Raw genomic sequence first — 26361 nt, forward strand, 5'->3', positions numbered from 1 at the left:
CTGGAGCACGTAACTTTCAGCACGCGCCTGTACTACCATCTGGTGGACACTTGTCATAATTACACGCATGGTTTATTTACGGTTCAAAGGGATACAACAAAATGGGCCAGCGCCAGTTGAGATTGAGAAACAAAAGTTTTTATTTCGAAAATGGGTTAGCACTCCAGACTGTACACAGCAGAGTTTTTCCACCCCATAAGATCGAAACAAGGAAGCAAGGTGGTCCGTAAAGACGACGAGGATAGTTGAGCAGTTTTGTTCAAGTGGACAGTATTCCCTCAAATAAGTACGCGTAAATTATTTGAGGCTGTCTAAATAACACTCACTTTTTTTTTTTAATGTGTAAAGGGAAGCATTTATTTGATTGAGGCTTCTTAAATGTGAGAGGGACGACCTATGCAGGTGCTGCTGTTTTGGTTAGCGACAGTTCCGACTTGCAGGTGATCTCTGAAGTTAGTTTACGAGATGGCTGACGTAATTTTATAACATTGTCTCCACATTTTAAATCAATCTGAGAGGCCATTTGGTAGGAGCTTCTGTTTTAGTTAGCGATAGATATCAAATGGGATCAATGCGTTCATGTGTGTAGGTGAACTAAGATAGCGTTCTTGTTTTTTTTCACTTTCCTAACGTGAGACATTTATCGGCCAGCGTTCTGAGGAAATACGATCCGTCCTTCCAGTTGGCATTGAAGTTGCATTTGCTGTCTAAGAAAAGAGCGAGCGACCACCTTGCTTCCTGACAAGCAGTTTGTACAAAAGACAAAGAGAATTGTGAGGGGCGGGGGGGGGGGGGGGGGGGGGGGGGGGGTCTCGGATAAAGCACATTACTGAAGAACACTTGAAGGAGAAAAGAAACCAAACAACACCCGTAAACTGAAAATGAGCGATTTACGTCGCCACCGACGTGCCTGGTCGTTAGTCGGAATGATTTCATGCCTTCCTTCACGAGAACCACTGATAAGACTCGACGCTGTTTACAGTGCTGTTGCGTGTTCGAGACCCGACGGACGCTTTTCGTAACACGACACCTCTTCTTATGATTTTCATGACCACGTTAGTCCATTGAGCACACCTTTCTTTGTCTAACAATTATAATAGTACATTTTAATATACAGTATCATATTTATACATATATATAAAAACAAGACGCTAAATCTCTCACGACAAAGCAGATTATCATAGAAACCGATGACAGGACGTTCTACTGACACGCGCACACGCACACAGGCACAGTGCACAAGCTTGCAGGCAGGGATGGAAGTCTTTGTGGTTGAGTAGAATCCCCCCCAATTTTTTTTTGTTTCGTGCGGGGAAGAAACGAGCCAAATGAAACATATTTAGATCACAACATCGGCACTGCGGATGGCTTTTTTTAATTTTATTTTTTAGAGTGTATCTGTTTAATAAACGCTGGTGAGGCAGTGATGGTACGTGAGATCTGAGTGTGTGTGTGTGTGTGGGGGGGTCGAATTGGCGAGGAAACCATAAAGCTTTTAGCAACCATCTTCAGGCCAAACATGCACAGACAAGCTAACGAGACGGGCGCACGAATGAAAAGCTCAGAGAAAACAAAAGAACGGCGCGCACACACACGACACAAAATTTAAAGAATGAAGAATTTTTTTTTCCTTTTTTTAGTTCTCACGATAATCGAATGCTTGTGTGAGTTCCGATGTAGTCCTGTTAGATTAAATTAAAAAAATAAAAATCTGGTGACTGCAAGATAAACTCCTCGGGCTAAAAGTGCGTGCTAGACAAATGTGTGTTTTGTGTGTACTAAAGGGCACTGGAAATGAAAATTCCCGCAGCTGCGCAATGTTTACGATGGAGTTTTTTTCCCATTTTTGTTTTTCATGCTTTGCTCTGCGCGGCTTTTGTCTGTATGACACTGTTGTACTCGGCAGGCGTCTCCATGGCGGCGTTGGACAGCTCCTCCTCCGGTTTTCCCTTCGCGTCCGAAAAGATTGTCCTGAAAGGGGTGGGTGGGGGCGGGGCCAAACAAAAGCAAAAATTCAAGTTAGACGCGTTAAAAACATGACGTCGGCGCACACTGAACCTGAAAATGACGTCGTCGACGTATATATGTAAGAAGACCCGGTGTGCTGGCACGGTCTGCTTACATATTCCTTCACCACCATTTACAACAGTCGGGGGGGGGGACAGGTCGCGAAGAACCGGAAGAGTCATCCCGGAACACACGGGCCTCCCTCAACCAAAAGCACTCCACCAAAAATGTCACGACATCAAAACTCTGGCTAGCTAGCTAGCTAGCCGTTTTTAATTAGAGCCCCTTTCAGACGAGGGATAGCGTTCTTTGATTTCGAGAGAGATGGTCAGGTGTGCCACAGGAAATAATCAAGTCTAATTAGTTGATGCCAAAATGATTTCCTAGAAATTATCTTGGTTCATCCATCAGAGCCAACGACGTGTTGTGATGAGCAGAGCAATCCATTGCCACTAGATGGCAGTATAATTCCGTATCCTGTTACTTTAAATTCTTACAAGAAAATTGACTGTGGAAAAAAAAATCCTAGCGCTAAATTAAAGTCACTCTTTTCACTTAGAAGCATTTTGCGATCCGTGCCAATGTCTTATTGGGCACCATAATGCCCCCGGATGCCAAATCACTTGGGTTTTGGCTCGGTACATCTTTCCAGGTGTGCGATCGTATCAAATGAGACGTCTGAAAGAGGCCTCCTTTGTGCTCCTCAGAACTCACACATATCGCTGGCGTCGGGCCGAAACCGCTTGTGTTCACATTTGGCCAATTAATTGGTGAGTCCTCACCCGGGCCATTTATTTATTTCCAAATTGTACATCAACTGTAAGTTGTCTTGTTACTGGCTCAACAAGAGCAAGTTTTTGGTTTCCTGAAAAGTGCTGCTTTTGGAGGATCGCGCCCAACACGAGCAATGTGTGAGATCAGAACCTCACTCCTCAGTCACTATCGCGACCGTAGAAGTTCAGCCTCGTTGGACTCGTTACTGAACGTGTGGTGAATGGCAACATGTGGTGGTGAATGAACGAATGCACGAGTTACTCACTCACACGTACACGCACACACACACAGAGAAACCTCTAGAGGGAGCCGTACTCATCGTTGACAGGTGGAGCAGTCTTAGCCAGAGGTTCTGATGCGTCCATTGTGGGGGTGAGGTCTGCTCCGTCTCCATTGGGCAGAGAAGGGGCAGAGGGCGGGCTCTCTAAGCTAATCAGATCGTCGGGGACGGCCCAGGGTCGCTCCGTGCCGTTACTCAGCTCTAAGTCGAAGGTGGCGTTATCGAGGCCCATGTCACGGGCGAGTAAGTCGTACATGTGCGGCGGCGATGCGAGGTGCTCGCTAGCGGGAGGGGGAGACACGGGGGTGGGGACGTCTCGGACCAAAGGGGAAGACTCTTCAGCATCCGGCGCTTTGGGAGCGCCGTGGATGGCTGAAGATGGAGGGTTGGGGTGCGGGGTGAGAGGGTTAGACGGCTGGGCGGGCTTGTCAGAGGCGCAATTTGTATCGGGGTCTTTGGGGGTGAGCGGAGGGTTGGGAGCTACTTTCTTGCTGTCTGGAGTAAGAGGCGGTTCCGTGGCTAACGGCGAGACGGGCGGGCTAGCTTTAGCCTTTAGGGCGGCAAGTTTCGGCGAGTGCCTCCGTTTGGGCGGGATGGGCGTCCCGGGTTTCTGAGTCCGTTCGAGGGTGGTCGGCGAAGCGTCGCTCTTCTTGGGCTCCTCTTCTTCCGTCACCCGATCGGATCCCCTCCGCTCCACTAACGGCGCGATCTTAGCCTCGACGGCCGCCCTGCACACGGGGGGAGTCGGCGGCGCCGCGCTCGTCTCCGGGCTGGGCGCCGGCGCCGTGATGGGCGAGGGCTCGTTGGCCGGGGTGGACAGGCTACACGTGAGCGTGGTGGTCTCGCTAGAGGGGCTGTCTTGAGCGGGGTCAATGGTGGCCGTGGCCGTGTCAGAGGAGAGCGTGTCCAGTGCCAGGGCAGCGGTGAAAGCCGCCAGCCTGAGAGAGCAGGGAGAGAACAGAGACACACAAACTAGACACCGGGGTGACTGTGACACAGGAAGGGTGGCCCCGAGCGGCATGCGAGAGGATTAGTCAGCCTCACAAACAACACAAAAAGCAACTGAAATCAAAAAAGGACGAGCAACGACGACAATAACAAAATAAAAAAGCTCAAACTATTAAGGAGAAACATGCTGTGAGTGGACATAAAGGGGGGTGGGGGGGCATTCCAAACACACGCCGACATGGACGAGTACTGACTGGGAAGGCTGGAAATCCAGCAGAAGACTACCAAGCAGAACCACCTCGACGGTTTAAACGGTACCAGCGACATTGTCACGTAAGCTTTACTCGAGAGGGCAACGGCCTTTCTGTCCCGTCCGTCTCGTCAACTGGTATATGTTCGCACAGTCAACAAGCGACACACTCTCAGTGGACTCCACTCAAGAATGACCAAAAAAAGATGTGCATAGAAGCAGGTCAAATTTTGTCCTGGTGAGAGGTGAAAAGTGAATTCTTGGAAGTGGAGTGCAAAGTACGACAGCTGATAAGAATTTTTAAGAGAAGCAAAATAAAAAAAGAGGAAAAAAAAAAAAGGCTGTGCCGTTGTCAGTTCTACTCACTCTGGCTCGGTGAGGGGCGTGGTTTCGTTGGGTTCTGTTGGGCCTGCCGCGTTGTGATTGGCTGTGCACTCATCCTCCGTGCGGACCTCCACGATGGGCTCTTTGGATTCGTCTTTCCTGCGGATATAAAAAAAAGATATCATCCTCAAGGAATCGATCATTGTTATGGATCAGCTTTGCGTTCAATTTAAAAGTCCCAAATTTCATATTCCGCCACTTTGTGAGTGAATTGAGACTAGCTAGGAAAAAAAAAATCAATCTTTATACTTGTAACGTGACGTTCTATTTCCCTAATATAAAATGTGACTGTCCTAGACTGTGACACCTCTTTTGGCCACTTGGGGGCAGCAAAAGTACACATCATAAAACCTGAACTGAAAAATCCAATACCAGCTCGAGTCAGGAACATAAATAAAACAAGGATGGATTAAATGACCAAGTTTGAATGAACCTGTTAAGACATACTGCTTTTAAAAAGTCACGTTTGAATGAGACCCTTTCAAAATGTCCGCCATGAACTTACATGAATGCTGCCTTTCCCTCCTCCAGGTCTTTGCCTTTGGTGCCGGAGGCCGACTTTCCGCACAGGCACATGATGAGGCCGCACTTGTTGACAAAGTAGCATGTGACGTCCACGGCCAGGAGCAGCAGGATGAACGCCACCACCAGAATGCCCGCCCACAACATGATCCCCATGGGGAACGCCGCGTCTTCATCCAAATCTGACGTGGACAACACAGCAGGGGGGCGAACAAACGGGTGAGTGCGTGAATCCATAAATAAATCTGCCAAATGTTTAGAAGCAACAACTCACTCACCTGCCCTTGATGATGTTTTATATAAACGCTTGATGCTAAGCAGCCCTCAATCACATATTCAATATATGTATTTATTCAATGTTAGCGTTTTTAAAATATTTATCTCAGTCCATACTCTTTACAGTCAAGTCGATGTAAAACCACAATTTCACATAATTGGTCCCCAAAAATATTTGTTTTTTAATGAACCCACACACACCGTGTAAGCACATTTGTGAGTAAATTAAGCTCAGATCACAACAGTGTTACACAATATATAACGTTTGTGTGTATTTGCCTTTGTGTCGTGGCAATTTTTTGTCAAGTATGAATGACACTGTTAAGACAGGCGTGCAATTCTGTGTGGGGAAGAAGAAAAAAAAAAAAGCACCTTTCAGTTAACATAGTTAGCTATTTCAAAAACACGTCGCCACGCTTAAGAAGTGCCACGTGACGGCACGACTCGTTGTAATACGCCGTGTGTACACAAATGTCCTGTTAGCTGTTTTTTGTTTTGTCGGCGTAAAGGTTAAGTCGGTCTTTACATCATATGTACACGAACGCTTGAGCAGTCGCTCGGCATTCACACGAAACACATTCTAGTTTCTTGCTGGCAACTGTCACACATCTATTCGGCTGCCTTTGGTTCGGTTTGTGTTGCGAATACAACACACACACACACACACTCGTCTGTCACAGTTTTTCAAAAGTACGGGCCGCCACCGTGGAAACTACGAGAGCAGCAATGCGGTGATGACGGACAGGATGAGTGAGACGGCACAGCACGTCACGGACGGAGAGCCCTGAGTAGCTGGGATGATGACAACGTCCCGAAGCGGGCCGGAGATCAGGAACGTTGGAGTGTGGGAGAAAAAAAGGAGGATGAGGGTGGGAAAAAGAGAAGGGTTGGGGGGGAAGAGGAAGAGAGAAAGTGAAAATATGTCATCTGAAAAAACAAAAGGTGAAAACATCAAAGAAAAGAGAGGGGGAGAAAAAAAGCAACGCATCGAAGTGAGAAGCAGGGGAGATGAATGGACAAGATGGCGGCGGAGGGGCGGGGCACGGGCAAGCTTGGGTTCGGTTAGTCGGCTGTTATATCGCTCAAACTGTCCCACCTGGTTCCGCCGTTAGACTGAGGAAAATGAAAATTATTCAAGGAGTCGCCTTGCCCGCTTGCGCAGGAGCAAACTCAAGCTCGTTTAGCGACGGCTGTCAAAGCTTCCCTTTGGGAAAATTCGGCCGGAAAAGTATTTTTTCCTCGCCTCTATATGAGATTTTTTTTTTTCCCCCTTGGGCTTCTTTAGATCTATTGAGATGTCATTTTTACCGTTCAGGGTAAAAATAGACGGTGAGCTTTGAGTGGTGCTCCTCTTGTCTGCTTGTGTTTAGTTGGAATGTTAGAACAGGAACAGGAACGGCGGGCGGGATGGAAGGGAAGCCTACCTGGCATGACGGCCGGCTGGACGGACGTCCGCATGGATATGCTAGCCCGCTCCGACTTGCCCTTCTGGTTCTCGGCCACCACGGAGATGTCGTACGTCGTGTCCCACTCTAGCCCGCTGAGGATCACGTAGTCGCTGTCGCTGGGCATGCTGATTTCGGGTTTCCACTTGGACGACTCAACCTGAAGGCACATTTGGGTCGGGCTTTTTAAATCCGGTTGAGGCCAGTTTTACAGTTAGCTGATTGTCAGTCTCGAGTTTGATTACGGCTGAGGAAACATTCTCGCCGTTCTCACCGGTTTGAAGTGGACGAGGTAATGGAGGATGGGCAATCCGCCGTCATCCTGCTTGATCCAGCTGACTTTCAGGGAGTTGCCGATGGGCTGAAGCGCACCTTCTAGTTTGGGAGGACTCGGATTTCCTACAGGCAGGGAGCAACAGCGATCATCATTTCAATGAAGAAGAAAAAAAAAATCCCCGGCCAGCGAGTTATTGAGGGAGCGTTTTGTCTTTAGAGATGAAGGTGGAAAGTTTTACAAAGCGTGCGCTGCGCTCTTTTTTGTTGTCGTGGTCCTTTTCAGGTCAGTGGCCGTTCCCTTTGTGGCTTTGCCTCCAGATGGAGGAGTCACACTCTTGACTGAATCACACACCAGCGCGTGCGCATCCGATTCATTCCGAGGCGGCACTCGAACAGAATCCAGATGACCGACTGACTGTTTATGCCACTCAGCCTCGGCATGTGTCAAGACTTCGATATCGAAGGTTAAATGTAGCGTTAACTGTCATCCTCACGTGTTCATCACCCGTGTTAAGAGAAGACACACCGGAGCAAGGCGCATTGTGGTTAGACTTTATATTCGGACTCGGTCCGAGCTGAGGCAATGACTTTGTTAGTAAGCGCTCTCGGCGTGAATACTAAAAGCTGCCGATTGAGAACCAGAGCAAAGTGTCGTGGAAAGGAAGCTGTGTTTTTTTTGGGAGGGAGAGATTTAATTGTAGTGGAATGCTGGAAAAAAGTAGCCCTAAGATGTCAAACAAAACTAGTTTTTCTGTCTCTTCTGTGATTTTGTTATGCAAACAAATGTGTGATGATTTAGATTTGGGGAATACTTGACCTTTTTATACTTGGAAATGGAAATAATTGATAGTCTGTTTTGACACGGCGATCGTTTGGAACCTATTGATTCACTTTCCATTCTTTTCTATTGGAAAAATAGCTTTGAAATGCAAACAAGTCACCCAGCGACGTGTTTGGATTTTGTTATCTACCGATTAAGCGAATAGCGGCGCATCCCACACAGGTAGCAGCCTCTCAATCACAATTCAGGCGCCGCTGATCAACATCGCCAAGGTAACCGGCTCTGGCTCTCATTAATCCCCGCCAAGACGGACGCCTACTTCATTGATTAATGGCGTTTAGCTCCAAATTTGCAGCGGTTCGCTTAGAAGCAATTAATGCGGCGTTTAATAGCGGCGTCGGCCGATTAACGCAATCGGTCTCAACGTCAAGTTTACCTTCTGCACAGTGGAGGGGGGGAGGCGGTCGTCACGGCGCCATGCAAGCAGAATGACAGTCACATGAGTTGCACATTTGAAAGGGGGAGGGGGGGAGGAATCGAGCATAGCACACGGGACTAGCATGCTAAAACTTCAGAACGGGGCATCAGAGGCTAAGATGGCTCTCGAGTGTGTGTGCATGTGCGTGTGTGTGTATAAAGGGCAGCAGACGTCTCCGACTAGCGCACTTGAGAGCAACTGATGAGTCATGAGCTGAGGGGAGCGATCCAAACGGTCGACAACACAAAGCTGAACCCAGAGGAGCCATGTTTGTCTTTTGCAATGGAACGTTCGCTTTGGACGTTTAGTAATTCACACACCGCTAATTGGATGGTCGTTATTATTCCTCGCGGGAGAACTTTTGGGATGAGGGCGACGCAGCCTCCTTTTACAAAGCGATCCTGCAAAATGGTCGCATCGGAAGATCTGGTGGCCTTTATCCACGTTGGCTTTTTTTTACACGTTGGATAATATCAGCTTTGTTTTATCAGCCGCTGCAGTTTTTTTTTTTAAGAACAATTTCTTGCAGGCGTTGTAAAAGGGGGCTTTCAAAGCATCTCTACCAAAAACTAACACAGGGCTAATTGGGACATTTGATTGCAACTAATTGACACAAGCTACTCTAATCATCCTGACTGCAGAAACAAACCTGTGTCTTCTGATAACAAACCAAAAACGTCATCTTAAGACAAAGAAAAACACAATGGTAATTAATCATCCGCACAAATGCTTTCCCATTTGGCTTAATGAGGCGATCAAGGTCGGAATGAGGTTGAGTCGCGCTTATCGTGAAAAACACTCGAAAGTGTAACTTCGTTTTAATCAAACGCTTTTATCTTTTTTTCAATTGAAAGCGAGAAGAAAAACAATCGCCGATTTGGCTCGGTAAAACCTTCAAACTGCTCCAGCGCCGAAAACAAAACGAGCCATAATTCCGTTGATTACATTTCAATGATTTGAGTCCGCCGTTTAGTTCAGTATCATCTCCCGCCACCAGGGGGGGCTAATTGCCAAATAATAGCATCAACCCTGACAGCATGTTGCTTGTTGTAATTGATATGGACTGAGTCACATTCATTGTGCGAGCCTAATGAAATGCAAATGTTAATTCAGAACGGAGTGTAGTTGTGTTTACAAAGTAATGATGAAAAGCGGCCGGTGGGAGCTGAGAGTTTATTAGCGCAACAATAACCATCGTGACCTTTAACTGTGATGTATTATTGTAAGGAAGGTGTATTTTTTCAAAGGAGGTCATTACATTCACAAATGAGCTTGAGAAGGAATGACTGCTTTGGCTTTTGCCTGTTTTGCCTTGAAGCAATTTCCTGAATTTCCAACGCTCCGTCACCTTGCCGTTGCTAATTGCTAAATGCTAATTGTTTGACAGTCTCAGCGCGGCTATTTGAAAGTCCAAAACGAATTCGCTAAGTTGACGTTTGCCGAGTGAGGAACTTACGGACTGGCTGCGTCTTGAAAACCTCCACTGGGCAGCTTTCGCCTTCCCCTTTGCCGTTGATGGCGGACATCTTGATTTCGTAGCTGGTGTCCGGTCTCAGGTCTGTGACGGTCACGTCGCCCGCGGAGCCTAACGATATCAAAGTAGTTAGCAGAGTAACTTTTGTGGCTTTTTGTCGGAATTGATTTGGAACGCCACCAGACTGGGTGCGGACAAAAGGGCGTCGACAGAGTGAGGAGCGAGAACAAACAGAAAAAGGACAAGAGTAGCAACAACACCTGCTATTTGTGTATGTGGCCAGATGGAGGGGGTAGAAAAAATACACTCCATCATACCATCTTTGAGCTCAAAAATTCTCTGCGACCAGCTGCCTCTGCCTTGAATCCTCCACGCCGCTTTGTACTTGAGCACGGGCACGCCTCCGCTGGACTCGGGCTCCTCGAACTGAACCAGCGCCGTGGTGGAGAAAGGGGACACCTCGTTGATGAAGGGCGACGACGGCACCTCTGTGGTGGAAGGGAAGACAGGAAGTGGAAAAAAAGAACACGCTAGATTGGATCTTTTTCTGAGGCTTACCGGCTTGGATGAGGACAAATTCTTTGGCTTCTGTGCCCATCTCGTTGGAAGCGGTGCAGTTGTAACTCCCAAAGTCATTCTCGGATGTCGGCGTCACCTGCGGGGAGATAAATTGCCATCGTCCAGCCCATAGTTAGCGACGCGTGCAGATGTGCTAGCACAGATCTAATGCAGGCACCGCAATAAGGACAGTTTTTATTTAAATTTAGGGTTAGGGTTAGGGTTAGGGTTTTTTCCCACCCCCTTCACCTATAGCAGGTGGTATTCCCTGTGTTGAACAGGGCTTCACTCTTTTCTATTTTGTTACTGCGAGTTTCTCGCCGGTGAATTATTCACCATGGAAAGAAAAATCATGAAATCTTGATGCCACAAAGATGCGCCATTGGCAAGCGCGGCCATCTTACCTGCAGGTAGCTGGCCGAGGGCGATCTGTAGATCTTAACGTTGCTGGTGTTGGCGTTGGGCAGCGTGAATCCGTCCCGGAGCCAAGCGATGGTGACCTGGCTTGGGTGAGCTTGCACCTCGCAGCTGATGTTGACGGCGTTGCCCTCCCAGGTGTACACGGCCACCTCGCCGTGGATCTTCGGGGCGTCTTGAGAAAAATACGTGCGATGGTTACGCCGCTAATCTCAAGGGGGGTAACGACGCTTGAAATGAAAAACGCATCCATAAGCTAGCAAAAGAGACGCCACAGTATTATCGCACTCATATGAGACGCTCGGAATGGCGAAATAATAACAAAAACAGCAGATGGGAACGATTGCGCTCATTGCAAATATTTCCGGTGACTGCGTTTCCAAAGAGCTTGCTTGGATCGGACAGGCTAATCACGTTACAATCGGCGTGGTTGTAGAAGTGAAGCCGTCTTGATGCCCAATTCATCCGTGCGCTGCCTTGTTGAATAACAAAAAGGATTTGGAAGCAAATTTTCGATGATTGGCATCAAAAGTCACATTTCACACAGAACCCAGCAAAGGCGCTTTCACACGGCAATCAGACGTCTATGTAAGGCCAGCTGGCATTTGATTTGGCATCAATTGAAAGTGTGGAAAATGGCTTTCAACGCAGCTTGACCCATAAGTGGCTTTATGTTTTCCAGCCACCTTTTTCCACTGCTGCTGATCTGTGTGAAAAAATCCAAAACAAATTGCAAATTTCGCATCCTCCGAGGCATTAGATGTCGATTAAGCGGGACGGTGGCACTTTTTTTTTTTCTACTACCCTTTTGTGTATTTTATACCATCATAATGCATCTAATTATCACTTTGCGGAAGTTTCTTGTTGCACGCGGTAATTATTTGCTCTCATGGGATCTGTGTGAAAGGAACTGGCTGACGCTTTTGCAATCCAGATGCGAGTCCCAAGATGTCAAGTTATCGCTTCGACTTGTTACAAGAAATAGTAACGAGGAAGAAAGGCAGGGAAATGGCATATTTCACAGGCACAAGGGCCTTGTGTTAATGCACCGAGGTTTACACTTCTGTCGTTCGACGAACACATCGACATCCTCATCGTTTTTTGCGCCCCCCCCATCCCTTTGCGACAGGGTTGAAAAATGTCAGGCGGTAATGGAAACGAGAAGCCGCCACACAGCAAGTTGTCAGATGAAGAGCCGAGGGCGACGGGCCGCATATCTCGAGCCCCGTCCGCTAGGTTACCGTCGTTTTCGACAGCGTGCCGCTGATTTTGCAAATTCGTGTCATGCGCCGACATGAAGCGGGATTACGGCTTCTGATGCCGCACCCCCCTAAAACCTCCGAGTCGAGTCAAAGCGGCTGACTGAGGAATGGTTTCCTTCAAATATTTGCTAACTGCGGAAGAATTCAAATCGGGGATGGAAAGCAAACTTTATTGACATACTCACAGCGGACCTCCAGATACGCCACCTGGTCATCTTCCCCGATGGCGCTTCGAGCCGAGCACAGGTACTGCCCGGCGTCCGTGTACTTGACGTACTTTAGCGTGAGGGAGGAAACGCGAGCGTCGCTTCGCACCACCACGTTGCCGTCCTCGCTCTGAACAGAAGCAAACAACAACCCGGTTGAGAAAACGCCACATCCATTTTATTCGTAATGTCGAGGAAGGCATTTGATTACAGGACACACACAAAAAAAAAAGGCAACAGATGTGGCAACGCAAGAGCACAGTTGACAGGAGCAGGGAGCTGATCAATAATTCATGACAAGAGGAACCACGTGGAGCTTTCTTTCCGCTTAGCAACTTGCGACAGCGTCACCGTAAGCTAGTGTTTACTTCCGTTCGGGGTCATTTGATTTGTTTATTTTTGGGCTCTAGATTGACAATCAAATTCAGCGACGGAGGGAGGGAGCGTGTTGCGTTCCGAGCTGACGGCAAACAGCTAGCTAGCGACTTATCAACATGACTCCCCCTCTACTTGCTTTCCTCGACACCTGACTTCCCCATCGTCGGGGGTCAACAACTTAAAAAACGCCCCTCCCAAACCACAGAGCTCCATCCGCCAATCCCTATTGTTGAATTTCATGAATAGATTTAGGATGCAAATTTTGCGTATTTAATTTTTTAGCTGGATTTTCTCATTTCTGCAGCAAACGCCTCAAGCGGCTCGTCTCCTATACTTTTTTTTTTTTTTGAATGGCCGAGGTCCAAGCTGCAAGCAAAGCATTGCCACGGATGCTTTTACTCCCGCTGATTGAGGAGGCAGCCTGGGCGGCCATGTAAAAAGAGAGCCCCTGCGAGTTTGTATTCCCATTGAATAGGCTACGCATGTCTGCGCCATTCATTATGCATGGCGGGTAGAGGCACTGGAGCAACGCTTATATAACACAATGGCCTTTTATTCTGACCCCCGTGCAGAAAACATTCTCTTTCCGACTCTGCAGCTTGGCAACGTGGCCTGTGTACGCGTCTAAATTTAGGAAATATTTCCTTGAGCAACTTTTGATCGATTTTCTATAGGACGTGTGCGTTTGAGTTCTATGGAAGAAGAGTTGCGATGAGATAGTGGAAAGGGGCGGAGCTACTGAACTACAGAGAGACTTCCGTTTGGGATGAAGCTTTTTATCCCGGCTGTCTTTGGGCAGAGGGATTCCAGCCTTTATTCATACTTGAGAATTTATTTTCACACACCTAATGAAACTCTCATCATCAATATGAAGAATGATAATATTATAATTGCTAAATACGAATTGTCATAATTGATCCCACGCCGAGCCGCAGCATTATTCTTGATTTATCTCACAATGTCCTGAGAAAAATACTTAAAAAAATATTTTTTACACACACAGAAAAAAAAAATCAATGCCACTCTATTCTCATTTCGCAATCAATGCTTGAAGCATCGCTAATAAACAAGCAAATGATACAGCACTTTTTTTTTTACTTTAACGGCGTAGCAAGCAGAAAACCGCTAAGAACGTCAAAGCGTGAAATCACTTCGGGAAATGTCACGTGTCACCAAACTGTAAGAAGCAAAGGCGGCTAGCTCTCCCTCTGCAGCCTGTCTGCCGCCGAGCCTGACGCATTTGGCGCTAACATGCTCGGCACGCACGCCACGCTGCTCGCTGCCCATAACTCTTCTCCCCACTGCCTCCCTTCTATTATGGGATGTCGACACACACATACACAGCCATTCTGTAGCTGATGACTTTCCATTTCCCCACCCGTCTAATGTAAACCAATCACAGTCTTGTCCATGTAACAAGGTTAAATTCCCATTTTTCAAACACTGCCTGGTCCAAAGAAAGCTTCCATACATCCGTGACTTCACTTCCACCAACCTTGTGATTATTCCCAGGCTTGATGACAAAGGTTCCCTGCTCGCTTCTCATCTCAAGCTGATTTTTCAATCAAGTACTCTCTGGGCATCACATGATCATCACGGAACAAATGCCAGGCCACAAAAAAATAGCAGTAAGATAAAGCTTTTACAAGGCCCTGAGCATAATTTGATTTGGGCCCCCCCTCTCAGCGTGTTTGTTTATTGTGTAAAAAAAAAAAAGAAGGAAAAGAAAAAGTCGGCCCCCAAGCAGCAGCCACTTACGCCGCTTACGCTTCAGCCCCACTCCGAGTCTAAATAACATCAATATTTGATGCTGATGTTAACACGGCAGTGAGTTCATCATGGCGACTTTGGTTGAATATTAAAACGGAATGGCGGAAATCATTCAAACAGAATGAGGTTGGATATTAAAGGAGAATTACAAGTTTTAATATTCAATCAAAGTAGTGATGAATTGGAGCTTGATCCTGTGGTTGCCACGTTAATAAATATGTTCCATACTTCTATTTATCAACTCATTAGGCGAAGCTGCTGGCTTTTTTTTTTTTTTTTTCTCCCTTTTTGGCATTTTTTTTTTTTTTTTTCACCTCGCAGTTGCTGGCTGTGATGCATGGAAGCAAACATGACGCGATGGGAAAGATATTGGCACAGCGCTGGAGGAGATAAGACCGTGTGCCAAAGTTGGTGGATTTTTGCTTGCTAAATTAAACTCATTGCCCATTTCAGGGATGCTGTAAAGGATGGCGCAACACCACTGATAGAGGAAATGAGATAAAGATTTAAAAAAAGGGATAATGGAAGCGATAAAATGGGCTGCTTATCTGGGGTAAGAGTGAGAAAAATTGCTAAACAAATTGACTCTTTTTAAAAGGCTCCCTTGTGGACAGGAACTAAAAACTCACTCTTATAGCGGGGAAAAAAAAGTATAAGTTTGAGTTGGGAATATTTTTCATTTTCCGCACTTTTCTTGCCATGTTTTAATATTTTATTTGATTTGTAAAAACATTCCACAATGCAAGCTTTCCGCAACTCAAAACAATACCACTTTTAGTCCATTCATCAACATCAGAAAAGTCAGACCTTCAAAATAAAAGCGAGTTGTATAGTAACACTGTTTAACCACACTCTTGTTGGTGCCAAAGATGGCTCATTTTGCAGTCACACTCAATTAACAAGCTTAAAATAGTTTCAGCGCAACTACTAAATAAAACAACATTGTGTTAAAGAAAGTGTGGTTAATTTTTAGACTCGCATAATTTTATTTTGAAAGCCTGACAATTGATTGTGTTACACCGTTTTTGCTTGGGTCTTTTCGAGCAGACCGATTAACTGGATTGACATTATGAATGAGAATTCATTTCATATGATTTATTCAGACGTTCCGGAACGGATTGATCATGAAAACAGGTTCCACTACAAACTGAAATGACTTCATCCCCAAAAAAGTTACACGGCTCCCATTGTGCTCCTCCTACTCTTCTTCCCGACTTTTATTTGAAGGATTTTTCTGCATCCATCCGTAATCGCATTCGACTCCCCCTGACATGGGAGATGGATGAGTGTAAGGAAAAAAAAAAAAAAGTCATGCATTTAGAATACCTTGTGCTGCTCGGGACGAGTCCATGATGCCTGTAGAGGACAGAGAGAATAACAAACAACAACAAAAAAAAGAAGCAGAGTAATTCTTAGAAAGCAAACCTCATGCGGGGTAAAAAAAAAAAAATGTTTAGTGCTAAAAACAGCATGAAAGCTTTAAGTGCTGTGTGGGTTCTTTTTTCTTTTCGTCCCACCTATAGTGAAAGTCGGATTGCGTTCAAAACACTCGATGTCGACTATTGTGTGACAGCCAAAGCTCGGTTTTGAAATATTTCTCAGTAATCCCCAGCCTGTCCTCTCTCCGAAACAACACTTTGTCTAAGCTTTATTACGTCTACCTCTGTCTTGAATGCTTTCAAAAAAGGTCTTGAGTTTATGAAAAGGCAGCGGCTTTAAAAAAAAAAAAAAAAAAAAAAAAGGCTTTCAGATGATCGATTGGTCACCGTTAACGTCATCACAGCAATCTACTTTGGCTTTTTAGGCTCTCCACAGCTAAATATTTTCATTCAAAAGGCAACGTGATAGCTGAATAGATATTTTTCCACCTCCTAAACCTTCTCTTTAGGGACCAATTTGGTTTTTTTTCTATAACCGGCCAAATGTCGGCCATTACTTTTGTTAATCCTGGCAACGCCGGTTGTATTCACCATGGAAATACATCAGTGAGTTGTAAGCGGATTGGAACAATGTTTACACCACACATTAACTCTCCGTATTTTGTCCACAGGGGAGTATTATATTTGTATTTGTTAGCCTACCATGTTTTCATGTATTCTGTCAATATTTCATCACCAGAACATGGCGGCTAATTTAGATGCATTAAGCTATAAACGAAGCAATTTGCATTTAAATTTTCAATGGTTGATTATTTGTATTTCTGCAAATAATACCAAAGGGCACTTTCCTTTGTTTTTTTTAAATTTACTTTTTAATTAATTCATTAATTAATTAATTTTAATAATTATTAAAAAAAAGGTTATTTGTCAAAAAGGGGGAGCGGGGCAATTGGGGCACAACATTTTTTGCAAGAATAGCTTACATACATTTTGACTATAGCCTAAAATGTATCCATATTTTTAGACACACTCGGAAGAAAGACTTTCGCGTTACCCAGGACAACATGCAATGTCCATTTTTGAAATGACGGCGACACAACTCAACAAGACAAAAAAAAAAGATTTACAGAAAGCATGCTCGAAGTCGGCCGTGTTAAAGCGTGAAGATGAGGCGGAACAAATAAAATGGCAAACAGCTCTTTCATCAGGTGAAACAGCCGGGAACTCAAGTGAACACAATCTGCTGGAATAATTGTGAGAAGGAAAGGGAAAAAAAACACAGCCAATGAAAGCATCAATGAACTCACCAGCCGAGTCCATCTTTCATTAGCCGCGCATTATAAATGCAGTCCGGCGAAGTAGAAGACTCTTGAACTGAGTCTTTTAACCCGAAACGAATATATTTGGGCTGCCGTATAAATATATCTGCGGGTCTGATTAAGTGTTTAACGTGGTGGGTAGGTGGGACGATACTTGACTGTGCAAAAGTATTGGACCGCCGCTGGCTTTCTCACTGACTGGCTTTTTCAGAACCATCGTATTCATAATGACATTCATTAGAGTTCGATCCCGTTTAGCTTGAAGGGAGGCAGCTCCCTGCTAGTTCTCAAGTAAAAGTCCAAAAATACCTGCCACGCTTGTTATCATATATATAAATATATATATATATATATATAATATATATAAATGATACGATTCTTTGCCGATTGTCTCCGGTCTGGTCACCGTTCGTGGTGGTGCGGTTTTAACCAGAATAACATTTCTGGCAGCCATTTATTTAACATGAAATTGATTTTGTTGCATCGGAAACCATCGCCTCAAGCTAGAACGCTGCAGGTTGTCGTCGGATGATGAGCGATGGGAATGTTGTCGGCAGTCTGTGCTAGAAGACGGCAGCCAAAGCGTCTTACATGAGCGTAAACGGCAGTTAGCCGCGTTGTCACCGCCGCGCCGCGCAAGAGCTATGGCCCTAATCTAGCGGGCGGCCTAATAGTGCGGAACATCAGCACCTTGTTGGCGCGCGAGGCAACCGCACTGCGCAAGCACTGCATCACTGTCATATGTGGGAGGCATGTTTGTTTAAAATAAAATGAGCAACAAGGGTAGGGGAGGGGCGGAGGGGGGGGAGGATTATCGCCCTGTGTTGTTTTGACGTGACGACGGAATCCCTAGAACAAACCCTTCGAAATGTGTAAAAGCCTTCACGAACTCTGACTGACACGGAGCCTCATGAGTGGTGTCGTGAAGGAGCATCAGCCAGTTTTCGGACCCGCCAGGAGCCTTTTATTTCCCAAGGAGACAACAATTGCGCAATTATATCTCGTCTCCGAAGTCCTCCCGACACCGCTGCCGTGTTAATGGGCTTTAGCCTTTCATTAGCAACCAAACAATTCCTTTTCTTTCTGAGTTTTTAATTAGCTATCTGGATATTGAAGAGAGCAAGTGTGAGGGAAAGCCTTTTTAGTAATACCCCATTGTTCCATCACTTTGCGTTAAAATGTGAATTTAGTACTTCGCTACAAATTAAACGACGTTATCCAGCTGTTGCTCGCTTCATTTATTTTCAAAATCAAAAAGAAAGCATGAGTAGCCGTGTGAATAAACAACGCAACCATTCCACAGATAAAACTTCGTCCGAGGTGGTCCGGACATGCGCAATTATAATTTACGTAATCGAGTAATCTCCGTTGTAATCCTCAGAGGGACTGAGCTTCGCACATCTGTTGTCGGACAATGCAGACGTCGACTATCGTGGTGTACCAGTCTGGTTTTAAAAAAAAAAGTTTCCAGGCGCTAACTTTTACAGTGCCGTGAGAAGCTCCGAGCGAAGCCAGACAAAGACGTCTTTAAGCGAGGGAAACAATGAATCTGTCAGAGCGCGACAGCTGTAACTCGAGTTGCTTTAGTTTTTGTCCTGTAACAAAAGCGCCATTACGACCAGAGCCACTATGCGGACGGGGGGGGTGCGCCGGGTTTCCGTCTGCAAACCGGGAATGCTTTCCTCACCACATTCAGAGCAGTTAGGAATATATGAATGAATGAATAAAGGCATGTTTTATGTCACTTTGAGTTAACCAGAAGGGAAATGACCTCTGGCGCTCGATATATTAGAAGCAGTCTGGATGCTTTTGCGTGAGACGCCGCGGCCCGCTGACAAGACAAATGTTCAACGTCCATCTTGCCGCGATTTGTCTGTCTGAGAAATTTCATACGCGAATCGATATGCTTGCAAGATGAACAGCCTCGGGAGCAGACTCTTAAAGGGGCAGGGCAGACAACCGTTGTCTCGTAGTCATAAAACCTTATCGACGGGAAATGTCTCTGTCTTCTAAATCCTGTGGCCCGTTTTCATTGTTATAGTTGGGACTTGGATTGATGCGCCTCATTTCGGAGCCCCGTTCGGATTCCCGCATCAAAATCATCATGCGGGAAACTGTCGTCTAAATATTGATGTAGATTTTCCACTGCACAGTACCGCCAGAATCAGCGGATTACCGCGACGTCCACAGCTAAAGCACAGCTAACGTTACCGCTAGCTTATTTTTACTTTGCGCGTGTCATTTCTTGCCTTGTATCCTCACTTTAAATCGTCGAGGCAGCGACTAATCTGCTTTGAGAAAAGAGCGGCTAACGCGACAAGTCATTCTTTGTGTTAGAAGGTTTTGCTAATGCAGAAACAATGTTAGCGTGTCGTGGAGAGGCGCGCTGGATGGCCAAGAGAACAAAGGGTCAGAGACTGAGGGCAAGTTTTATGTTACCTGTTCAGCGATGCACTTTAAGGTGAAAGGTGTCTCGCTGGTGTAAGAATAAAGCAATGTCATGAATATTGATGCCATGCAGTGGAAAAGAAGCATTAGAAAAAAAAAGGTTATAGTCGAAACCTTGAAACTCGATTTTTTTTAAATCACCTAATACCATGTGGTAAAAGTATCGGAAAAATATTGCGCCGCAACGCTGACCACTTGCCATGAAGAATACGTTTTCATTTTGGTGCGATGCTAATATTGCTAACGCTAATAAAGCTTCCATTTTGGTGTGACGCTTTTGTTGCTAACGCCTTGCTTTTTTTCCGCTAATAACCACGGCAGACAAAGTGGTAGACCCTCCAACTCATCTTCAGGTTTCCATATTGTCCTCCCCTCCGTGAATGACTTCAAAAAAAGCCTTCAAACGAGCAGCTAATTACGGTAGCTTCAGTGTTCACCGCACCGCACAGATGCGCTGGCTTTTCAGCGTAGTACAATCAAGCCACACTCTGTAAAATCGGCCAAATTGGATGCGCTTTGATCGGACGCAGCCATCCTGGATGAAATACAGCTGTTGCGATGAACGCAGATGGCGTGACAGACGGACATCAGATGAACGCCACCACACAACCAAACAATTAGCAGCCATTTCCCCGTGCATCTCTTTTTCACCCCAGTCTGCTCCCATATTTAGAAAGAAATATGTAGGAAATGGATTTTTTTTTGTTTCAATCCCCCTACTCGACTTAACAATCAAATCATTCATGGGGCCGCTAATCGTTTCTTTGCGATGCGCAAACCGCACACTGTCGCCACTGTGCGTGAACGACTCTTTGCCCGTTCGCTCAAAATTTGTTCCCTCGTCGGCCACGAGCAGATTTTAATCTTTGCCGTGGCAGTAAATGTTTTCAAAGCCGTAAAATGGAGATCTTGGCAGCACCTTAAGCACCGGTCACTTTAACTGGACCAAATGGGAGGTGTGAAGCGTTTAAAGTGCGACAATACGCCTCCGTGTCGTGGGCAGAGCGAAAACAGGCATATCGTGACGTGCGTCATATGGCGGCAGCGTTCTCCTTGCCTCGCCGCTCGCGATCTATTTTTGATGATCAAGTGATCGCCACCCCCCTACAGAGAGACTGACAGGTGGCTGTAAAAACACTGTACTTTTCAAACCGGCTGTGAAAATGAAAGCATCAGAAAAACAGACCACCACGGATTGGCGGGGGGGCGTTTGAGTCTTAAAAGACAGATGGACTTTTGGAGAGTCTGGTCTAGACAGCTAGAGTATGAAAATGGACATGAATGAAGCAACCTCATGCTATGAGGAGTGATCAGAAAAAATGGTGTTTCACTTTTTTTGGGGGGGGGTTACGTGACGACAAACCACGATGATGTCATGCTTCTACGATCGACTTTTTGACGGACTACGCATGCAGCAGTCGAGACGGTGATTGGGGTTTTGTAAAAATGCACTGATTGGATTTGAGCTGAAATCTGGAGGCGCACTTTACCACAGTAGACTTGTGTGCCACGCCGATTTCATACCTGATAGATCCTGTTTAGGTGCGCCTGTAGGGAGAGAATGTAGCGCATGTAATGGAGCAGCTCCAAAAATCCCGCCACCACGTTTTCCCCCTCATTACTCGGCAGCCGTAGCGAGACCCTTGAGGGAGGTGTTTATTGTTTTGGAATGAGTTGACCGTTAAATATGATGGCAGAATATTTGGTCAAGATTGGAATGGAAGCTTGCACTTCACGGAAAAAAACAAATTGGAAAAGATGTGTGTGTGTAACCTCGAAGTGAAACAATAGACAGCGGAAAAATGTGCAATCCTTTCAATCACGAGCATGAGCGGAGCAAAAAAATGTGATTGAAAACGCTCAATGAACACTCATTGTAGCGAACACTCGAAGAAGCAGGAATTCGGCTTGACGTTTGGGAACGTTTAAGTCGAATCTAATCACCACGGAAGTTGAATACCGTATTGTCCGGCTAATTGCGTGAGATTCGGCGAGGCGTCTCGAAGCGGACGCTTAAATTGAAGGAATGGGCGGACGGCACGCAAACTTTACCGAGTGTTTTTCCCCCCCTGCTGGCGACGAATACGTCACCTCTTGAAATAAAAATTCAAGTATTGTTTTTTTTTTGACACACAAAGTAGCATTTCTGCTTTACCTGCTCGCCGTCGGTGAATACACGGTTGCCGTAGCTCCAGCTGATGGTGGGCGTCGGATCCCCCGAAGCTTCGCACGTTAGCATAACCTGCTCCTCCATCTCGGAGGTGCTTTGGTTGACAATGTAGGTGATCTTAGGCTTGACTGTAAAAACACAAAGTGGAAGCAAAAGAGCGAGTGTCAGATCTGGGATGCGTTCAAAGGGAGGATGAGAGGCTCGACACCCAAGGGGGGGGGAGGCGTCGGAGCTAATAAGCTGTCGACTCCCGGCAGCGTGATAACCGCGTCAGGATTTTGAACTTTAATTCATCTGGCAATTACCACCGTTTTATTTGTTTACATTTCACCAAAATGTTGCTAGCGGAGCACAGTAAATTAAAGCGCTGCTTGTGAGGCGTGGGAATCTTTTTTTGGGGGGGATTTCCTTGCACTCTCCATAGGATGAACACATTGTGATAATAGTAACTAAATATCACCAGCTTACCAAATACTCTCAGACTGAGCTCCTGATCCGTCTTCCCGGCTTTGTTTTTGGCGATGCAGGTGTACTCGCCCTCATCGAGCTTGCTAACGTCCATGATGGACATCTCCGAGCCATCCTCGTTGAAGGCGTACTTCTCCCCCGCTTCCAGTGGGATCTGGTTCCTGAGGGACAAAAATAACAATCTCCATGAATCCAGTCCTTAAATTTGAAGCACCCTTGCATAATATAAGATTGTCACTGAATTGTCCACAGACTATTTTATCCTGGTCTTGCGATTGTTGTATTCTCGTTATCGACATTGATTTGAAAGGACGTCTGTATTTGAACAAATGGAAAATTGCTCCTTTTGTGTTATTTTGCAAATGAAATGTGAAAACGCCTCATCAGTTGTTTTTGTCCCCGCTGACATGCACCGCTTACCCTAAACAACATGGCTGTGAACAGAGATGAGATCATTTACAAAATGCGACGGACACATTATTTTTCATTTGACAAGAAAAGGCGCAAATTCAGTGAGGCACAAACAATATAAAATGCACAGCAATGTCCTGCCTCATTTGCATAATTCTTTTTACACTAAAGCAAATTTCACTTTCATTGTCCTAGTTGAAGGAAACGGTTGCCGTGGCAACAGGATAAACACAACCTGTCTGACAAAGCGCAGGCCTATCAGTGTCACCCAGAACAATGTGGCTATTGAGGATGTCAGTCTTCGGGTTTCGCTGCCTAAATTCACCATTTGATATCACCTCAATGAGTATCCTGTTGCAATGAATTCACTAAATGTTATTTGAGTAACAAATGAAATGAGATTAGGTGGCAAAACAACAGGAATTCAATTACTCACTTGATGACTCAAACATTTTTTCATTTCGCTGTTGGCGTAACCGTAAAGACTGTCAATCCAAATAAATGTATGACCGATTCATATTATATACACGACAAGCTGATCAATAACTAGTTTTGAAATGTGTTCAAATATTTTAAAAAGGTGATAAATATTGCTAGCAATCACTCTATTTTTTAAAAGTAAAGACAACTTGCAATTTTAGTCTATATTTTTGCGGGCCGCATAAAATGATTGTTTGACATCTATTATTTATATCACAAGTAATTGAAGTTTCATTAATGCTTACCATTTTTTGAAATTGTGGATATTTTTTTCCCTTCTCTGGCTGAAAATGCTTTTTTTTTTTTTTTTTTACCTTGTCCAGGTCACCATGGGTTCAGGATAGCCGTCGACCGCACACGTCAACATGGCGGCTTGGCCCACATCTGCCGTGGCGTTCACCTCTGACTGCCACACCCGGATGGTTGGGAGCACTGAAAGAGTCAAAGTAAGAATGCATGTTGTCACGGAAGCGGGACGTAAAACAGAACCCCAAATTAGGCTCCTGAAGAGAACGCTTATTTTAGGCACCCCGTCACAAACAGACACGCATCATTAGCACCAGCGCTTCATGCTACCCGGTTGCTGTGGGCAACTGTTTCCACATTCATGCCTTGAACCTCGAAGGAAAAAGAAAAAAAAAAAAACACACAAATAGGAAGACGACAATACGGCAGCAAAAGCTTTACTTACCGTTCACGACGACCTTGATAACCCGTAAATCGATCTCGCCGCGGGCCATCAGGCGTCCCTCGCAGGTGTACGAACCTTCATCGGTCTTCTTTATGCCGTGGATTTGAAGGTGTTTGTTGCTCAGCACCTTAAAGCGAACTTGATAAAGAAAAGAAAAGCATGGTGAGAGATTAAAACAACTTTTTTTTTTTCCCTGTAAGAAAATCTGATTTTCTTTTGCTTATTCAAAATGAACACGCCACAAAGATCCTCAAAGAAAATGAAATGTTGACCTAATAAATTCAATCGTGTGTTAATTCAAAACAGTGTTAGAACCCCCACGCGAACTCATGTTATGATGCGCCCGCAACCGCAAAAACACATTTTGTGATATTGCTCGGGGCATCGGGTGAATAACACCCTGGATTGAACATTCAAAAAGCAAATTAATTTGTACCTTTCTATTTTTTCGCAAATAAAAGCGAGGGTGAAACCGGTGTTATTAAAACATTTGCATTATAATCGCCTGGTTGCGCAACTATTTCGACCAGGCACTCTAATTCCATTTTTTTTTTTTTTTAAATCGTAACACTGATTATTTCCAAATGGCATTCCACTTTAAATTTTTTAAATGAGCCTTTTTATTATGCAAATAGAAACAGTCCATTTAAAGGGCTTTTAATTTGTTTGTGTTGAGTGGCACTGTTAAAACAGTTTCCCCACCCAGTCATGAATGTACAGCAAAACCACACAAATTCATCGTCCTATTTTCCAGTCACGTCGGATGACATTTAAATTTCCTTCCAGCCATAACGTGTCACATCTCCCATTGGCCAGAAAGCAAATTTTGCCAAATTCCCACTTTGCATAATGGAGAGGTGCTAACGTTCATCCGCCACTCCGACTGTCAAACTAGCGCTCGCAAAATGGAATCATTTTACAAAAAAAAGAGCCGGATGTTCATTTGATGGCCACCTCACCGTCTTTTTCCATCTGTATTCTGGCTCCTTTGTACTTCCAAAGGATGGTGGGCGGAGGGGAACTGACGACATCGCACACGATGTCGGCGGTGTCTCCTTCGTTGAACTCTTGCGGCGACGGTGCGTTTGTGAAGGTGATTTTCTCTGAAAACAAACAACTGTGTGATTATACTCATTAAGGTTCATTGTGGAGGGTTTTTTTTTTTTGTATTGGCTGCTTTGATGTGGTGAATTATGCAAAAGTAGATGCAGATGGTAGGAGCGACCGATTTAAAAAAAAAAAAAATAGAATTACGGAAAAAATTCAACAATCCAGCCTACGAACTGCGGTTAATAGTGTTTAATTTTTCAAAATGACGATATTTTAGAAAACATAATGGCCCGCTCGTTTCACAACCTCTTTGTCTCAACTCGTTTTATGGCTAGCGTTTTTCCGAAAAGGATTTTCTCCACTTCAAATTCGCCTTTCCTCTCCCGTGCCGTTGAATGACGCCATTTACCGCGGCGAGCTTCCATTCTTAAGTCACCAACGGATTGATGGAGTTTGCTAGTGACACCGAAGCACTCCGGCGACCTGAAAACACTTGACCGAGGTCAGATGTTGCACACTCGCATTGAGCTGTAATCTTATCTGATGACATTCCGTAGATTAAAAAGATAAAAGCGGAACAGTCTGTGCCCACAGGTGGAGGCAATAATTGTATGGCGAAGAAGCAGGCGACATTGCGGTAGAAGGCGCTCGAGCTCGGAAAGGGTTTCCTTTTCGAAAAAGATTTCACATCGAAGCATCAAACGATGCAAATAGCTTCTATTTGTTCTCCGCACGGCTGGACGCGTTCTATGTAATCGAAAAGAGTTGGAAAACTCTCGTGATGGACATGTGCTGATGCTCGGCATTCGCGGGAAAATAAAAGACATTCATCACCGAAGCTGCAAAACAGACAGCATCATTAAGCAGCCTTCTAATGGTCTTCCGACCATTTATCGAACTGATGAAAAATCTATCGTCTGGCAATAGAAAAAAGGCAAAAGAGTAATGTGTTGCCCTAGAGCAGTCAATAAAATACTACACATTTAATAAACTTTTTTTACTCACGGAATATTTTGATGTTAACCGTCGACTCTCCCTGTTGATCTCCATTGGCGGCGACGCACTTGTACGTGCCGGCGTTCTCCGTCCCGGCTCGGTAAAGCGTGAGGATGGACGACGTCTCGTCGTTCCGGGTCACCGTGACGTCCGGGTCGTCGGGTTCTATCCTTTCGCCGCCGGGCCCGAACCAGTCTATGTGCTTGGCTCCGCCGATAACTGGAGAGCGGTGGCGGGAAAAAATAAAATGAGCCCATCTATTATGTATGTATGTAGTAAGTAAGTCGTAAAGCAAAAGTCAATCGGCTCCACCGAATAGTGCTGACGAGACGTTATTTTTTTTTTATGCACAAGAAGCTTTTGCTTTATGAGCCTCGCAACTCACGCTCCAGCGGCGCCGGCCGTGTGACTCAGCAACAGAGGCTGAATGATAATTACATAAGCTTACGATGAGAATTACACG

The 26361-nt window shown here is 45.3% G+C and overlaps 2 protein-coding genes across 7 annotated transcripts in view; one reads left to right on the top strand and one right to left on the bottom strand.

Moving 5' to 3' along the window:
- cadm1b (cell adhesion molecule 1b) overlaps positions 1-26361 on the top strand; it is a 172969-nt gene that overhangs the window by 28822 nt on the left and 117786 nt on the right. For all 3 annotated transcript variants that reach the window (XM_088381252.1, XM_088381250.1, XM_088381251.1), the window contains exons 5-6: positions 5175-5384; positions 23485-23607. The gene's annotated coding sequence lies outside the window, so the exon portion shown is untranslated. The remainder of the gene's footprint in view (positions 1-5174; positions 5385-23484; positions 23608-26361) is intronic.
- ncam1b (neural cell adhesion molecule 1b) overlaps positions 117-26361 on the bottom strand; it is a 42037-nt gene continuing 15792 nt past the window's right edge. Inside the window, exons 3-23 of one of the 4 annotated variants that reach the window (XM_088381237.1) lie at positions 25908-26117; positions 24812-24955; positions 23853-23990; positions 23476-23593; positions 22271-22431; positions 21788-21930; positions 21157-21180; positions 15813-15842; positions 12318-12468; positions 10858-11045; positions 10454-10550; positions 10213-10383; positions 9878-10006; positions 9071-9103; positions 8380-8382; positions 7161-7285; positions 6866-7046; positions 5149-5347; positions 4626-4742; positions 3097-3999; positions 117-1971 (exon numbers count right to left, since the gene is read on the bottom strand). In XM_088381237.1, coding sequence (XP_088237363.1) covers positions 1854-1971; positions 3097-3999; positions 4626-4742; positions 5149-5347; positions 6866-7046; positions 7161-7285; positions 8380-8382; positions 9071-9103; positions 9878-10006; positions 10213-10383; positions 10454-10550; positions 10858-11045; positions 12318-12468; positions 15813-15842; positions 21157-21180; positions 21788-21930; positions 22271-22431; positions 23476-23593; positions 23853-23990; positions 24812-24955; positions 25908-26117 — 3383 coding nt within the window. In that variant the 3' untranslated portion in view covers positions 117-1853. The remainder of the gene's footprint in view (positions 1972-3096; positions 4000-4625; positions 4743-5148; positions 5348-6865; positions 7047-7160; positions 7286-8379; positions 8383-9070; positions 9104-9877; positions 10007-10212; positions 10384-10453; positions 10551-10857; positions 11046-12317; positions 12469-15812; positions 15843-21156; positions 21181-21787; positions 21931-22270; positions 22432-23475; positions 23594-23852; positions 23991-24811; positions 24956-25907; positions 26118-26361) is intronic. The other 3 variants (XM_088381234.1, XM_088381235.1, XM_088381236.1) reach the window with 3 other exon arrangements.

This window comes from Syngnathus floridae, chromosome 7 (assembly GCF_059516105.1).
Source record: "Syngnathus floridae isolate MCC-2025c chromosome 7, RoL_Sflo_1.0, whole genome shotgun sequence".
In the NCBI taxonomy this organism is placed as follows: Eukaryota; Metazoa; Chordata; class Actinopteri; order Syngnathiformes; family Syngnathidae; genus Syngnathus; species Syngnathus floridae.